Source organism: Mixophyes fleayi, chromosome 8 (genome assembly GCF_038048845.1).
Source record: "Mixophyes fleayi isolate aMixFle1 chromosome 8, aMixFle1.hap1, whole genome shotgun sequence".
NCBI classification, from domain to species: Eukaryota; Metazoa; Chordata; class Amphibia; order Anura; family Limnodynastidae; genus Mixophyes; species Mixophyes fleayi.
This window is the reverse complement of record NC_134409.1, coordinates 117,745,745-117,763,227: the sequence shown is the minus strand read 5'-3', so window position 1 is coordinate 117,763,227 and position 17,483 is coordinate 117,745,745. Positions and strand designations below refer to the sequence as shown.

General features: G+C 40.4%; 1 protein-coding gene across 5 annotated transcripts in view; it reads right to left on the bottom strand.

Moving 5' to 3' along the window:
* Positions 1 to 17,483, bottom strand: part of SLMAP (sarcolemma associated protein) — an 87,902-nt gene that overhangs the window by 17,384 nt on the left and 53,035 nt on the right. For 3 of the 5 annotated variants that reach the window (XM_075183271.1, XM_075183272.1, XM_075183274.1), the window contains 6 exons: positions 16,666 to 16,737; positions 15,427 to 15,567; positions 14,578 to 14,715; positions 12,327 to 12,495; positions 12,195 to 12,245; positions 7,294 to 7,344 (listed from right to left, as the gene is read on the bottom strand). In XM_075183271.1, the coding sequence (XP_075039372.1) occupies positions 7,294 to 7,344; positions 12,195 to 12,245; positions 12,327 to 12,495; positions 14,578 to 14,715; positions 15,427 to 15,567; positions 16,666 to 16,737 (622 nt within the window). The remainder of the gene's footprint in view (positions 1 to 7,293; positions 7,345 to 12,194; positions 12,246 to 12,326; positions 12,496 to 14,577; positions 14,716 to 15,426; positions 15,568 to 16,665; positions 16,738 to 17,483) is intronic. The other 2 variants (XM_075183273.1, XM_075183275.1) reach the window with 1 other exon arrangement.

Sequence of the window (17,483 nt, the reverse complement as noted above, 5' to 3'; positions counted from 1 at the left end):
CTCACTTATTTTAACAATCACTAAAAGCTATATTTGTACAGTTTATTGATTATCTACATTTCAATGAATTTTGTTAATGTGATTTTTTTATTTCTGTACAATAAACAGATTTAAAAAAAAACAAACAATATAGACAAACACACACACTGGTACATAAAAAAAACCCAAGAAAAAGCAAATATAGACTAATATAAACATACTACAATTACTGGAATGTGCTATTTACAGATAATCTGATTCCAACACAAGAACGTTCTGCATTATCTTCCAGACATACTCTAACTTATGCCGAGAGCTTCTTCCCACTTCATACAACAAGAATTTGGCTCCTAACCTCACAGTTTGTGGATGAAATACAGCTCCATTAATGGTCAAAAGTGAACCTCTACTCAAAAGATGATTAAAAGACTACAAAGAGACTTAAAGAATAAACTCTAAACCTTTTCTTTATAGGGTCAGTAACATAAATCATTCTACACAAAGAATCTTATTTCTGGGCATACTAGTTAATGTGTGCAAGTTACCGCACTATTTGCTCTGCACATTAATTTAAAAAATAAATAAAAAAATACAGGATGACTGCATTGTCTTTACAGCCAGGAAGTCTGCTGCACATAGGAAAAATAGGTTATCTCCAAATAATAGCTTTTTCTCAAACACATTCAGCACCTGAAAGGTTTACATGGACAGCAAAATTGTGCCAGTAATTCACTCTAAATTAAAGGTGTATTTCTTCATTATAAAGCACAACGCTTCATAAATCCTACCATGCGGTAACTAAGGTCATTCATCAAAATTCAGAAGTCCATGAATACAGGTACTGGCTGCATTATAGAATCATATCAGCACATTATCATCATCATCCTTTATATAGCGCCACCATATTACCCAGCGCTGTACAGAGAATATTTATCACTCACATCAGCCACTGCATTGGAGCTTACAGTCTAATTTCACTAACGCACACAGACAGACAAACTAGCGTCAATTTAATAGCAGTTAATTAACCTACTAGTATGTTTTTGGAGTTTTTGGAAACCGGAGCACCTGGAGGAAACCCACGCAAACACTGGGAGAACATACAAACTCCTCACAGATAAGGCCATGGTCGGGAATCAAACTCCTGACCCCAGTGCTGTGAGGCAGAAGTGCTAACCACTGAGCCACCGCGCTGCCCCTGAATTAAACTACCCGTATGTTTCTGGGGGGTGACACAGGGCCCTGGTCTTGAATCTAACTAATGGCCTCAGCACTGAGAGAGCAATGCTAACCACTGTGCTGCCAGTACAGAAATTGCTGCCCCTTGTATAGTGGCTTCACAGCCCATTTCATTTAGTGTCAGATTGCACTGTACTTAATTCCTAGTCACCTTTGTAGTGAGCCCAAGTATGTTGGATGGAGAAAGCAGCACTATCATTTCACCAAGGAATATAGTGGTGCCAGTTTCATGCCCATCCCCAGAAAAAAAAGTAAAGCAACCACTGCTTGATTGCTGAAAGGAGAAGTTGGCAAGAAGGGATTGGCATGTCCACCGTTCAGCTGCTCTCTCTAGGGATTCCCTCCATGGTGACCTCTCTCACTCTCCCCCTATACAGACCTTTCCACTGTTCCCAAATCTGCTCTGCTGCTCACAGCCTTTATTATAGTGACATGAAGTGACAGCTCACACTCGCTGTTTGCTGGTCACTGGCACAGGACAGATCTTGATGAATCATAGTACATGAAAGTGGACACTGGGGGATTTAACACGGCCAGAAATAGACCTGAGCTGTCACTGTTGGAAGGCACAGAGGAAATGAGCAGACAGGCACCAGTCACTTGCTGGAACGTGCTGTACAAAGATCACCCACCCTCAGCCAGGACTTCACAAAACACCAATTATTGGCAAAACAAGTGGATGAGCAAATAAACATTTTTCTGACCCTCGTGAACGCACAATGCTCAGGTACTGTCCTGTGTGCCTTAAAGCCTACCATCCACATAGCCCCTTAATCTCCTCTACTCGCTCTCCCTCTCTCCCCCTTGCCTCATCTGGCTCCCCTTGTGCCTGTTCTGTTTACCCTCCCTTAGGATGTAAGCTCACATGAGCAGGACCCCCTCCCCTCCTGTCTCCTCACCTGTTCTTCTGCTCCGTCTTTATTGCATTAGCCTGCGTGGAGTTCCTAAAGTATTGGTATTTTTGTTTATTGTTTTGTACTGTTTCACCCTGTATAGTCAACTGTTTGTAATGTGTACAGTGCTGCGGATACCTTGTGGTGCCTAACAAATAAAGGATGATAATAATAATAATAATACTATTTAGTGTAATCCCTGTGCAGAAGTTATGGCGACCCAGGAAATACATATTAAATGTGCGCACGCCATGAGAACACACGTACCTCATTTGTTATAAGAAAATATCCAGCCCTCCATTAGAGTGACAGGATAGCTCTTAGCGAAGATAAAAGATTATACAGGAGAGAACACAAACAACGGAACTGTACTAAATGGCGAGTTGTGAAAGAAATTTACTAGCACCATATGACAAACCGTTTTCTGTTATATCCCTCTATGTAGGCCATGAGCAAACTTAAGGGGGTATATACACCTGGTGAGTCTACCATTCCTAAAGAAAATACTGATCGTAAAATCCATTTCTCTTAACCCATTTGGGGGACACTGCTGACCATGGGGTATAGAGGGCGCTGTGCTGGGAGTAAGGCACTAAATTCTAACAACTTGTCTGGCCTGCTCATCCAGCAGCGCCAGTTCTGCTTACCAAAAGTGGCCCACCACTTCCTTCTATGCCCCCTGGACGGAGGAGAATCAGTTTAACTAACAAAGCCATAAGGATAGGACTAAAAGCCGCAATCAAACAAGAAGCATGCAACCGTCTGTCTGCTAAGGTGCAGGAGATCTCCCTCCCCATGGGGCAAATGACTGACCCCTCGTGGAAGCGCCCCTAGATATCCCGACAAATAGAAGGGGCTGGAATTAACAGGCCCTGGACTTGGCAGCATTACAGTCACGTAACATATGAAAGGGGTCAGTACTCGATATAGATACACAGAGTACAGTGACAATTTGAGGAAACAAAAGGTACTCTGACATAAGAGAGACACACAGCCAGAGTAGTGACAATCACACAGCAGTATACAATGTGGACCAAGCACCGCGGGGGCAAAGTTACAGTATGAAATGGCGGCTCTGCTAACTGAAAACCCGGCATGTTCATTTATCAACACTGCTTAAAAAGGTACAAATTTACTCTTAAGCAGCCAACCAGCAATGCACTTTTATCTGTCCAGTGCAGACTGGCCAATGACTGACAGCAGTAAGTATACAGGCATGCTGGGTAACACACAAAGAAACAGACTGACAGCGGATAAGAACCGCTTGACCCACCTAGTCTGCCCATATTTTATCCTATGGTAACCTCCAACCCTATTTGGCAGCACAGTGGCCTAGTGGTTAGCACTTGTGCTTCGCAGCACTGGGGTCATGAGTTCGATTCCCAACCACGGCCTTATCTGTGTGGAGTTTGTATGTTCTCCCTGTGTTGCGTGGGTTTCCTCCAGGTGCTCTGGTTTCCTCCCACACTCCAAAAACATACTAGTAGGTTAATTGGCTGCTATCAAAAATTGACCCTAGTCTCTACCTCGCTTTGTGTGTGTCTATATTAGGGAATTTAGACTGTAAGCTCCAATGGGGCAGGGACTGATGTGAATGAGTTCTCTGTACAGCGCTGCGGAATTACCCTTAGGTCTATCCCAAGCATGTTTAAACTGCTCTACTGTATTAGCCTCTACCACCTCTGATGGAGGCTATTCCACTTATCCACTACCCTTCTGTAAAGTAGTGTTTCCTCTGCACCTACTTCTCTCCAGTTTCCGAGACGGGGGTGTAATATAATAGATTTACGTGTGCAGGTATAGGAGGTGCGACATCCACTTACACCCCCTCCCCCTCTACATCTAACCACCCGGAGAGGCGAGAGAACAGATTTATTCACCAGGTGATATGGGAGCAGGACGAGAGTTCCCTAATTTGACAACAACCTTGAGAGAGACCGCTCCACCAGCAAAGTATAAAGCCCACAAAACAAATGCACAGTGTTCTTATAGAAACTCTCTTACTAGACACAGTACGTCCTGTGGTATAAACTCAACACAATTATTTGTTCAATGTCTCCAGGTAGCTTAATGCAGAATATTTCCCTTAATATATACACACCAGGCCAGGGCTTTTCTTTGCAAATGTTTTGTTGTATATAGATCAGTGTGTGAAATCAGTATTGATGTGACTACAGTAAGAACATATAGTGTGCAGAAACCAGGATATATACAGCCAGCGTTCCTCACACAGGTCCTTGGTGTAATCAGACAGACTTACCTATGTATAACTGACAGCAGAGTAATGAACACTATGCATATAACATATATACAAAGAGCAGTAAGAGGAGGAAAATAAGGCAATACTGCTGAATGCTGGTTATGGAGGAACGAAGAAGGTGCTGGTGTAACAGGAGCCTCAACACGATCAGGTTTCTCTCAGGTTAGCACCATGTGCTAGAATATGAGCAGAGGGGTCTTTGCCAAAATACAGCTTTAAACCGCCTGCCAAGTGTATGAGCCCTGAGCACACAGTGTAGCAGCAGTCTCAGGTGCCCTCCACAGTGTACTGGGGGCTTACACTCGTTAGTCTCCTCTGTACCATCTCCACGGGGCATAGTAAGTGTTTGTGCAATAGGGCACCAATGATTGTTTCTGTTTATAAAGCCCTGTACATGCATCTTTTATATGTGAGCATGCTGCCTTCCAACATATTGCATAATGTGAGCACAATGTTCCTTTATATAAGGCTACAAGCAGAACAGCGCTGAATATGGCAGATGTCCATCTACTGTGCAGGAACAATAATACCATTTATTTACATTTCCAATTCAATAAAAAGTGTCTCTACAAATGTAATGTCTGCCAAGGAGAACTATTACATAGCACCAATGGGATGGGAAATAGCAGACCACATTACTGAACGGCAACAGATGGGTGATGGAATAAGCAGGTAATGGAGTGATGACGTAACATTAAATCTACATAAATCGGGGAGGTCACATGATGTCCGCGTGCGAGAAGCTCCATCGCCGCTGCTAGACATCAGATAAACGTACAGATATAGAGAATGCAGGTCACCTACTTTGCATTCTCTATATCCACAGAACAGGGATAGGGCCCAAAACCAGGTGACTGCCAGTCTGTGATACCTACCTCCACTTGTACCACAGCCATCCGCCAGTCTGGGCACCACTACAGGCACATGCGGAGGTTAACTCTACGCCTCAAAGAGAGTCACAATTAGCAGATTTACTGCAAGCCATTAATAACTGCCAGACAAGGCTCATTACTAACAACTGCAGGATGTCTTGTCCCTTCTAAACCAGGGCCTGGGGATGCTGAAAATAGGGACAGTGTCAGTGGACAGGTCATACTCAACGGATAAGGAGTTAATGAAAAGGTTATATCCCTCATAGTAGAGCTACAATAACCTGGAACACAGGCTATGTAGATTTATCATTTGTTTAGTGAAACAACCTGAATCATTTCTGGAACTTTTATTGGTAGAAATATTTACTGTGTAGTCCATAGAACACAGAGCAAACAGGAGTCACCCGGAGCAGCCCCAAGGTCATCATCTGGCTGCACAATTACTACGACAGGGACAAGAGCATTGCTGGAATGGCAATTCCGCGTTTTATCCTGACTTGACATCGCAACCAGGCAGATCTTTGCTTACTGGGAAGAGGTCTACATTCCCTGTGCCATATTATTCCCAGCGAAACTCAAAACAAGACAGCGACAGAGCTAATTTATTCACCTCCCCAGAGGAACTGCTATTTGGCTGGAGTTGTGTCCACACACGTGAATATTATGTACATGGAAAATGCTGACACGTCTCTATAGAGAGCTGTGTGCTGAGACAACAATGGCCAATTAGTAACAATCCTACTCTGACTAATGAATGTATCAGGGCATTGAATGATTACATTACTCCTCACTGAATACCCCACAAGCAGAGACGCCAACCTCAGGTATGTTACTGCAAGCTAATACACCAGATACCATGTTGGCATTACAGGCAAAGTGGCAGCTGGACCTGTAACCTGTAAAACTCCCGGGCTAGATGGGCTCCCTGCGGGTGGTATAAGGTGCAGTCAGTTGAAACTGCCCCAAAACAATTACCCTCATATTCTGACACTTCAAAAAAGGGGAACGTCCACCGCCGATAAGACATCCTTATTATATTAATATTAAATACTGAGAAAGAACCTAACATTTGCAACTCATATTAGTCCACAGCCTTAAGTAACATGGACACAAAAAAATCTGGTGAAAATATTGGCAGTCAGGCGCAGGGACTGTGCCCCAGGTGTCCATGGCAGTTAATATAAGGCAGGTCTTTAACTATTTACAAATGAATAACAAACAAAAAGGCTCCTGAGCGTTGGGTTAATTGAAAGTGCTAAAAGCCTCTAACTGTATTAAATGACACTATCAGTGGTCTGTGCTGATAAAAATGTGTTTTAGGCCAGAATATATAAAGTGGACTCAGATGTTGTATCCCCGACCTCAGGCAGGAGAGTCCAGACAGGCAGGAGTTGAAAAACAGAGGAGATAATATCACTATATGCGGATTACATGACATTTATATTTAGTGCATGCTAACACTCCAGTCTGCATATCAACTGGGGTAGGTCAGATTTATTCGCATTAGACTAGACGGCCATTAATAAACAAACTGAGGATAATGGGTTAACCTGGGTGAACTGCTTTATATACTATTGTGTAAATATATTTTAGAAACTGGAAGAATGTATAGTCCTTAATGTGCTCCCACTGTTTAGATATATCAAGCAATAGATGACACTATGGGGGCCATTACTGGTTCGGTTAATATGTTCAGTGCCCCCCTTACTGCTACCGTTTGTTGGCTCTTCTGCCATATGCAGTTTAAGAACTATACCTGACAACATGTATTCTGTTAAAGTGCACATGTGTGTACCAATCATACAATCTGATATTACTGAATATATTCTGTAAATAATGAGTAATCAAAATAAGCCAAATTGCTTAATCAAGCCGACCAGAGATTTGTAACACTAATGTACCTATGCGTAATGCTATCAGAATACCATATAATATCCCCTTCCAGACCTGTATTGTTGTTAATATAGCCCAAAAAAAAAAAATATTGGTTACAAAATATACATAACGGCTGGTGATCAGTAATGTTTGGTATGAGGATAGATACACCTACCTTTGTCTGCATTGCCGTTGATTTTAGGTTTGAAGTCATCAACTTGTATTCCTGTGATCACAAGAGATTATTATTTTACATAAAGGAGAAGGAGAATAGTTTTACAGTTTAAATGCTCACAGTTTAGAACAGATCAAGTACTAGGTTTACAAAAATTAAAACCATGTACTTATTATGCAACAGCACCCTCTACTGGAAGCAGGCAGGTATTACATAAATGGTCAAAAAGGACATTTTAAAAAGTACCATGAGATATTTTCCTCCAAGGCCCTTGAGCCAAAGACACAATAGCATTAAAGCTACCTTTACAAAAAAATTGAGCAGTTAACAGAAAAATAGACTAATTCCTGCTGTATGCAATACCTTTCATGTATAGACTTACGAAAGAGAAGGTAATGAAACACCAGACAAATAGAAATAGCTAGTTCTCCTCTCTCTGTCCGTAAGGACAACTAACTATGTAGATGACTCAGACACAAGCAGGAGGACTGTCAGTATGACACCAGCCAGAACGGTCTTCTGCTGATTGAATTTGTGAGAGGTTGACAGAGTACCAAGAAGAAGCCGTGCAGAAATTTTCTGCAGAACCTACATGCCTTTGAGCCTACAGCCTTGGTGTAGGGAAGACAGGCATAAAACAAAATTAAGACACATTTCACCTAAGAGATATTGATCTTCTCTGAACCTAGCATAGACTTCAATAGATATATTTAAGAAGGGGTTAGACAAATTTTTAGCAGAAAACTGTATCCAGGGATACGACCGTTAATTCAAATAAAGGATAGTAGTGGATATAGGGTAAAAATAGGACTGCAATATTGGGTCTGGGGGGATTTTCACAATTGAAACAGATTGGCGGTTGCTTACTCTGGATCAATTTCAAATATAAGTGCGGGATCGCAGGAGATCCAAAATAGGTTCAACCTGATGGACTTGTGTCTTTTTTCAACCTCATCAACTATGTTACTATGTTACTTTTTGACTCACTAGTCCCAGACTCAATAAGCAAGTTGATATTAAATCATTTTTTACATAAATTGAGGAAAGGTTAATTCAGAAAGCTAGTGGTAGGTTCAGAATCAGACAAACGTCTGTATGAAATGGGTCACAGGGTAGTGTCTGGTAGAATTCACCAATGAGATAGAAATAAATATTCATGTTAAATAATTTTGGAAGTACTTGACAAGGGAAAAATGGACGCCCGTGTCAGAACTCTGAGAAATACAAGTCTTCTGAAAACAAACTTTTTTTTTTCAGCTTTTGTCTTCGGCATCAAAATCAAACTTAACTAATGTACTTGCTGGACCTTTTAATAAGTGCATTGTTTTATCCTTACTAGATTCTCTCTGTGCTTTCTAACCATGTATTTATCTCATTAGGCAGTCATTTGTTTTGGGTGACTTGGGACACAACCCTGCCCTCTGCATACAATTGTTCTCTGTAGCGTGATGTTTTATCCCATGGAAATGGAAATAAAATCTGCAAAATACACAGAAGGAAGCTGGAAAGAAAATGTCATTTCTGTATTTATTGGCTTCTACCTGCAATTTACTAACGTCATCCGAAAGATTTATGTACCACACGTGATGTGGTCAATGTGGCAGTATCAAAACCGTGGAAAGTTGGCAATTATCTTGAGAAGCCTTTTTCTACAAAAATAAATGATTATACATATATCTCCCTCCATTATATATATATATATATATATATATATATATATATATATATATATATATATATATATATATATATATATATATATATTTATTATTATCTCTATCTATATATCGAAGAATTAATGCTGTTTTGAAGGCAAAGGGTGGTTAACACCAAATATTGATTTGATTTAGATTCCTGTTAATTCACTTTGCATTTTGTTAATTGAAAAAATAAACTATTATTAACGTTAAATTTCTGAAAGAATTCTTACTTTGCAGAATTTGTTTTCCACACCTGCCCAACACATTTGCACAGTAGTGTAGTGCGCGCCCCCCCCCCCCGCCTCTCTCTGCGCCCCCCCCCTTCTCTCTCTTTAACATTAACCATATATTTGCCCAATGCTTTCTTGAATTCTTGAGCCCCCACGACAAATGCTGGGAGACTATTCAACGGCTCTATCACATCTCTGTCAAAAGCATTATTGCTTTGAGAGGCGGCTTGAATATATTAGAACAGTTTTGACCACTGAGTCATCAAGAGGTCTACCTAGATACACTTGTGAACTTGGAAGAGTTTGGAAAAGGTCTCCTATGAGTAATGAGCAATGTTTATTGTCTCGACGTGTAACACAAAGTAGTTGGAACGTGGTTAGTTCTCTGCCCAATATATTATTTTTGTTAATTCTCTCTAAGTAATGTTCCATCTGTGTACACGTGTAGAACTCATTAGGGGATAGAAAACCTCCTGTAGGACCTGGAAGGGGCGTATTCCCCCCCGTGCCCACCAGATGGCCGACACAGAGGTTATGATATGCACCAATTTAGGGTGTTAGGGCTGGTGGGAAGTCTACATTGGGTATAAACGATGTGAGCGGGGATATTAAGAAATTTTTTCATTGATACAAGGTTGGTGTGATCGTTGGGTGGAGTATATGTGGAAACACTGGGTTTATGCACTATAGCTGACTGGCCAAGTTAATGAGTGTTCTTCTATAGCAGTGTTGGCTAACCTGGACACTCCAGGTGTTGTGAAACTACAAGTTCCAGGATACCCTTCCAGCAATAAACTGCTATATATTGGCAAAGCATGCTGGGACTTGTAGTTTCAGAACACCTGGAGTGTTACAGGTTAGCCGCTGTTCTATAGCAACCCACTGCTTTGATCTACCCAGATGAGACTCCAAAATTATGTTAAAATGTAGTTAATAATACACTAGGATATTTGGAAGCTGTAAGTCACTGAATGGAGGTTTCCTACCTCCCCCAGCAAAGTCCTTGAACCTAGGTGGAATAAGCACAGGTAAAGTCTATATGAAATACAGTATTTTTAGGTTAGATGTTCATCTTTACTACATTAATTCTTCTCACCCAAGAGAAGTTATCGATTGCAAACTTTTAAGATTCAATCGAATCTCAGTCAATATTGTTTCAACACTGGTTTTATACAAGTTATCTGTTGCTTTGGTCATTTTAATTGTCAAGTAATCCGAGAGGGATGCCATTTACATGCAAAAGTATTTTGTAAACCTTGTATTGTCTGATCTGGTACATTCAGATCAACAGCTACAAACGTTCTTTGAATTCAGAAGATAAATTGGGAATTGGGTCCAAGACGGTGGTCAACGAGGACGTCTACGAAAGGGCACCTTTGTGGTCTGTCTGTCCCATTATTCTCCATTTTGATGTATTAAAGATCCTACATTTTAATGTATTCCTCAGTGCTCTATCGATTTTGTAGCGATTTAGAGACAAACCACATCTGAGTGATGTGACCGTTCCTCCGAGTCCAGCTGCTGTCAACTGAAGCTGTTGACCTCTTTTATAAAACACACTAGATAAACTAGACACTTTCTAGTGTGAAAACCACTGGGCCCCAACTTGACAGATAAGAGAATTTAATAACACTACTATACAATAAGCAGATCCCGCGTACAAATGTCCTGCACGTGTGTAACATTATAATACTCACCCTCAGTTACCATCTCCGCTGCCTTTCAGTACTCCCGGTACCAGCGCTCTCTATGCACCGCACAGAACCAAGGTGCGGTAAAGTTCAACTTGAACTACAACTCGCTGGCTGCCCCTCTATACACAGCTTCCACATGTGTTCTCCAAACCACTTATAGTGGACAGGGGGAATAGCAGGTCATTTTGTAGGAAAAATAACTAAGTGTCTCATACAGAAATTTTGAAATGTACTGAAGAATTAGAAAAAATACCATCTAGTTTATATTTTTACGTTTTCAGGTAATTAGTCCTCATTTAACATAAAGAGCGTCTCCCATCAATAGTGGGAATAATACTATAAACAGGTTATAGAGCAATGTTATTTAACTTCTAGCACCAGGAGATTACTTTAAGCAAACAAAACCCTGCTGCTGGCCTATGTAGATGCCTATAAACCATACACAGCGTTTTCAAACTAGCCAACTCACTAGGAAGTCTTATTACAGGTACAAACTAAACTCTGGAATCTCAGATGGGTGGGTTCAGGATATTTGTACGCTGCTGCACCGAAAATGTCCATATTGTGACAAAATCAGTAGAACAATTACACTCTTTGGGTCAATAGAACAAGTTATCACTAGAAGTGTATTGATCACATAAAGCAAGTTGCAGCACACGCACTGTAGAATGCGAGAGAAGCCTGGGAATGGCATAATAAGTGTTAAATGCAGTCTTAGAGGGACATTTAAACTGTAGGGCTTTTTGTTTTATTAGTATGTTACTAATGCATATTTGTCTAATGTTTACATGTATTAAGGGATGAATGCATAAAAACATTCTTGCTAATGAGTCTTTTCTTAGTTTCTATGATGGTGCTTGTAAGTTTGTCTGCAATGCTCACCAATCTGTAGAGTGGTCATTGTTTGCCTTCTATTCCCCTTAAAATCCCTTTAACTTTTCCAAAAACTCCTGTGAACGGAGACGTTATAACCCTATCACATAAAAAAATATCTTGGGGGGATGCCTTCGTGGTCAGGGATGTGGGCGACGTTGGTGGTGTCATGGCCAGGTCTGGAAAAGACTGAACTAATGACAGGGAGCAGGTAAAGGGGATGGCAGATAACTTGTCCCTGTAAACACTTGTAGTCGTCAACTCTACTCTTGGTGACTTATCCTGTGATAGATGTTTGCAGCCTTAGGAGATTCCCCCCCCCCACAGGGGACAAGTTTACAAATACAATGATGTTATTACATGTCCCAGCGTAGCTCCTGATCCCATCTACATGTAGCACTTACCTAAGCTGTTGTGCTCCTTAAGTGTTTTCTCCTGGAGATGCTCTAACCGTACTGCAAGCAGAATTCCAAAAATAAAAAAAAATTGCCAAACAAAAAAGAAAAGAAGCAGCGAGAGGAGTGGGAGGAGCTCACCTTGTAAGGCCGTAAGGCGCTCGTTGGTGAAATCGTTGTCCGCTTGCAAAGCCTCGATCTTCGCTTGTAGTTCCTGCTCCTTCTCCTCCATCTCCTCAATCTTCAGTTGTAATTCCTTCTTCTCCGTCAGGCCCTTCTGCTGAATCTCCTCCTGCCGGCCTTCAGCTGCCTGTGGAGTCAGAGAGGGGATTACTAGTGATCACAATGGTCATTATAAACGCTCACAACGTTTATAAATGAATCCACACAATACCTGTCTGCACATAGACTACACATGGATCTATGTATGTATGTTGTATGCATGAATCATAGCAGATCCTAGTGTACTAAAGATATATAATCAAAATTGCTGCTTCCACTCTGCACAAGCTACAGGCGCTCCAAGAGCCCGTTACCATGAACAAACTTTTTTTTATTTTTTAATAAATATGCAATGTTATTTTACTCTATAATTCGACTAGCAATAAACAAAAATACATTTAATTTTGATTTAAACAAATTTCAGTTTTACTGGTGTGGGGAAAGTGACATCACGGGGCTGCGCAGTGGCTAAGTGGTTAGCACTTCTGCCTCACATCACTGGGGTCATGAGTTCAATTCCCGACCATGGACTTATCTGTGTGGAGTTTGTATGTTCTCCCCATGTTTGCGTGGGTTTCCTCACACACTCCGAAAACATACTAGTAGGTTAATTGTTTTTGTTTGGTTTTTTTTTTTTTTTTTACAGTAAAGTGTTATCTATTTATATCTCTCACACACACTATAATATATATATATATATATATATATATATATATATATATATATATATATATATATATATATATATATATATATATATATATATATACATATATATATATACACACACACTCTAAAACTATTTCTTTTGCACCTGTGAAGGCGACACTGAGCGGGTGGTCTCTGTCCCACGGGTCACATTCTGGTGACCCGTGATAATAAGCAGATTGCTGGGTCTCGGGAACAGAGCGCATGCTGGATACTTGTACAACATCGCTCATTGGTCTTTCAAACTCACTTAAATGTACATGCTAAATATTAGGAAAATCCATTATAAATCCTTAAATGAAAGCCATCTCTAGCAGACGGGTTACAGCATCCAAACATAAATCTTTGTTACAGCTCTAAAATGTCCATTATACAGGACATGTTTTCTGAATAATGAAATGTGACCTTGCAGTGTCCCATATGGTATGTGTGTAATACTAACCCTACACTCACCATACTCCAGCCTCCGCTCACACCTGCTCTCCAGCACTTATTTCTGTGCTTACACTCTCTGATCCATCTTGGACCAGGCATCTTATAAAAGCACTTAATGTACTCTGAGATATTGTCTGGTGTCTGTCTCCATAACACCCAGCTCTGCTGAATCTGTTGCCGCTTTCTAACGTTAAGATCAGTGGTTAAAACATTTCAAAACAAGTATATTTCTTAAGAAATTTGTACTATTTTGAGAATCAGAAACAACAACCTTGACAGATATTAAACTCTCAACAAACTTTATCAAGAACTAAACTAAAGTCCCATTACCAAGACTGTCGGGCACGCTGCAAGCAATTGACCAGTAAGTGCAAGCAGATAGCTTGACCATGATTGCACGACGGACCCCTGTGATAAGCACTTTAGATGTTAGTGTCTGCTCCTCTGTCTTTGAAATTCCTAATTATCAGAGTTTTTCCAGCAAAAAGAAGCAAACACATAAAACAGCATACAGAAGCCTGTATAGTTACACATCTGCAAAAAATATTTCCAGTCCTCATTAGTGTGAAGATCTCTTATGTGACAGAGAAACGTGGGTTCCTCTTTGATTTAATGTGTGACTGTGCTGGTTTCTTCTTTACTAGAAAAATGTGGCATTCAAAATCGCCAGTTTGACAGTACACATAGGGGGGATTCAATTCACTGCGTTGTTCTCACGAACGTGGTCCGCACAGTATTACCGTAAGTACAGTAATAGTGCGCATTATTACCGTTAGTACGTTATGGTCAATGCTGATTTCTGCTCGCAGCTGTGAGCCTCAAGCAAAAATCTGCGTTAAAATTACCGTAGCAACGCGCACCATTATCGTAGCAACAGAAATAATGCGCGCTATTACCGTAGTAACATTGTTATTTGTGTGACCCACAAACCTAAAAATATTTAACAAACGTGATTACACTAACGATGTGATGTAAGACTTTCTTAATTAAAAGCCTAAATTCCCAAATCAGCGCTCCAGTTAATTACCTTGAGCTTGTCCGCTAGATCTTTAATGTCGTTGACTGCTCCATTGTACTTGTTGGCCAGCTCACGCAATTCTTCCTGGGTCCTCTCGTTCATCTCCTTCAGGTGGGTACATTCATCTTCTGTGTTACTCAGACTTCTCTGGAAGTGCAAGACAAACACGTTCTTCAACTTCCAGGTAACAATTTATTAAACATTTCAAATGTAATGTTGTTGGATGTCTCGGGAAGATACATTTTACATAAGGGTATATATATATATAATATATATATAGTTTACCCAGATTAAAAAAAAAAACAAACAAAATCACAAAGGTTCAAGTCAGAAAACACTTTGGAGTGTACCAGAACAGGATCATCCATAGGGCAACCTAGGCCCAAATCAGTCTCTGGAGTGCACCCACTTTGGCACATTAAGCTGTAACTAAACCAGCGTAGGCGGTAATATACTACAGGCACATTAGAATCATATTTGTGGCAGTAGTACTTTAATATACTACTTGCCGTTTTTCTGAATGTCCATGTAATATCTCTTCCTTTTAATTCTAGAGATGAACAAGGAACATTTTCATGGTAATGAGTGTCCAGATTCTATACTAAAGAACGTGCTCGAGTCTCAGAATATAAACACTCTTCATTGATCACACCACAAGCAGGGAGCCACAATAGGGCGTCTGACTAGTTATGATCCATGTTGAAGACATGGCTGCTGTGACATACTGATGTTCTGGTGATGAGAAGAGCTGGCAGCTCACTGGACTGGACAATAAGCCCAGAACACAATACATGATCTAATAACACTCCGTTACAATGTATTACTAACGTTAGAGTTATTTGCACATCTGGTGCATACCTCCACTTCAGACAGCTTCCGGACCACCTCGATCTTCTCCTGAAGGACTCGCCTCAGAGACTCTTTGGCTGTTGTCTCGTAGTTGTGTTTGTCTTCTTGTAACGCTATTAACTCTTTCCGAATCCCATCATCCGTCTGATTCTGCACCCCAAAAAATATATTAGTTCTCTGTACCGAAATATCCATCAGAACATTCACAACCAAGAGACCACTACATGGCGCAGCAAGACCCAGACATTTGTGCACAATCTTACATTTGGTTAATCGCGTCGTACAGGTAGATTTTACTTCTACTACCCCCTCTATAAGATGTACCAATATCCTATATGCAATGATCCATCCTGCCAGCAGAGCCGACAGTCTATCAGTGCATCAGGAACCAGTTTCATCACGGTGTCTTATATTAAAATGTTCTCATTAAAAAAAAAAAGTGCATTTTTTTGCTAACATAAATCACTCTGGTTGTCTGCAACACAACATATGGTGTTCTGTTTCCTTATTTTATTTATCTGCATTTTATTTATATAGTTTCACCATATTATACAGCACTTTAAGCTTCAATGGAGCAGGAACTGAAGTGTCTAAACTCTACTATTCCGTGTGTCAGCAGCCAATTAACCTAACAGAATGTTTTTGGGCTACGGGAAGAAACTGTAGTCATGCGACTACCATAGCACATACACGTGCCATATGATGTAGTGAGTAAAGATGTTTTAGGATGCCCCTACTCCCCTCACACACACTTCCGCTATCAGTACATGGAGGGATGGCTCTGAATAAGAGATGAGGTGATCCTCTCCTCAGGAACGAGCTTGAGAGCTAAAAATTCCAATGTGTTTATCTAAGAGACCCTACAGCCATAGAAGTAATTTCCACAAAGGAATTTGTAAAGCAAAGTCTGGTTGCGGAAGAGGACATTATAGAAAAAGGAACATCGCAGTCATGGTAAAAACATTTTTTTAAAAAAAAAAACATCTATGGGACTGCAGCTTTACAGATATAAAATGTGCATGTAAAGAGCTTCAGTGATTTCAAAGTATAATGTCATTTTAATACTGGTCTCTTTGACTTGGTAGGTTAGACTATTGCCACTGGTTCACATAAACCGGACTACAACATAACGTGTGCCAGGGTCATCCTTGGTTCGGTAGCAATAATATAACTAATGCACAAAAGGAAACCATGAAAAGAAAACAATATAACGGGCAACCACCGTGTCCCGACATATACATAACTCACTTTAGAGTAAGCCTGTAACTGGTTTCCCATGACCTCCAGTCGTGATAGGAGCCGGTCCTCATCTATTAGAGCCTGGAGAAAAATTGAAGAGTTATGTGTCATGGACGTGTCTGCAATAACATCTATCCAGTGGTATAAAAGGGAACATCCCCACCATCTATTTATATAGCGCCACTGATTCCGCAGCGCTGTACAGAGAACTCACTCACATCAGTCCCTGCCCCATTGGAGCTTACAGTCTAAATTCCCTAACACACGATATTACATATTTTCATTCCAATATATGTTACATAAGACATTTTCCTGCTACAACAAACTAGGGCACTCACATATCAGACATTAGTTTGTAAATCCAATGATGTATACACACACACACACACACACACACAAAGAGGGGGGGGGGGTGTTACGTGACACTACTAATCAGCAGTACAGCTCTAGTAAGGCTACAAGAGAATTGTACACTAGTGGGTATAATTACGGCTTTGCTATCCGAAAGTTACGACTGGGCAGTGAATTTAGACTGATAGTGTGTTTAATAAAGACAGTAATTGGGGACGGTTTTGTGTATATGTAAAGGCCTTTTTAAGACCAGCCCAGAGGAAAAAAAAATTACAATGTAGAATCAAATACACTAATAAGTACTCACCCGTGGCTCCTTAGAAACCACGTAATATAAATGATTGTACTGAAATTCAAATATTTTAAATGAAATAGGCAGCAAGTAAAATGTGGTACCATTCATATTCAGATATAAATTGGGACATTGAAACTAGTGGTATTAGCTAGAAAATCCAATATCGATGTATTGAAACAGA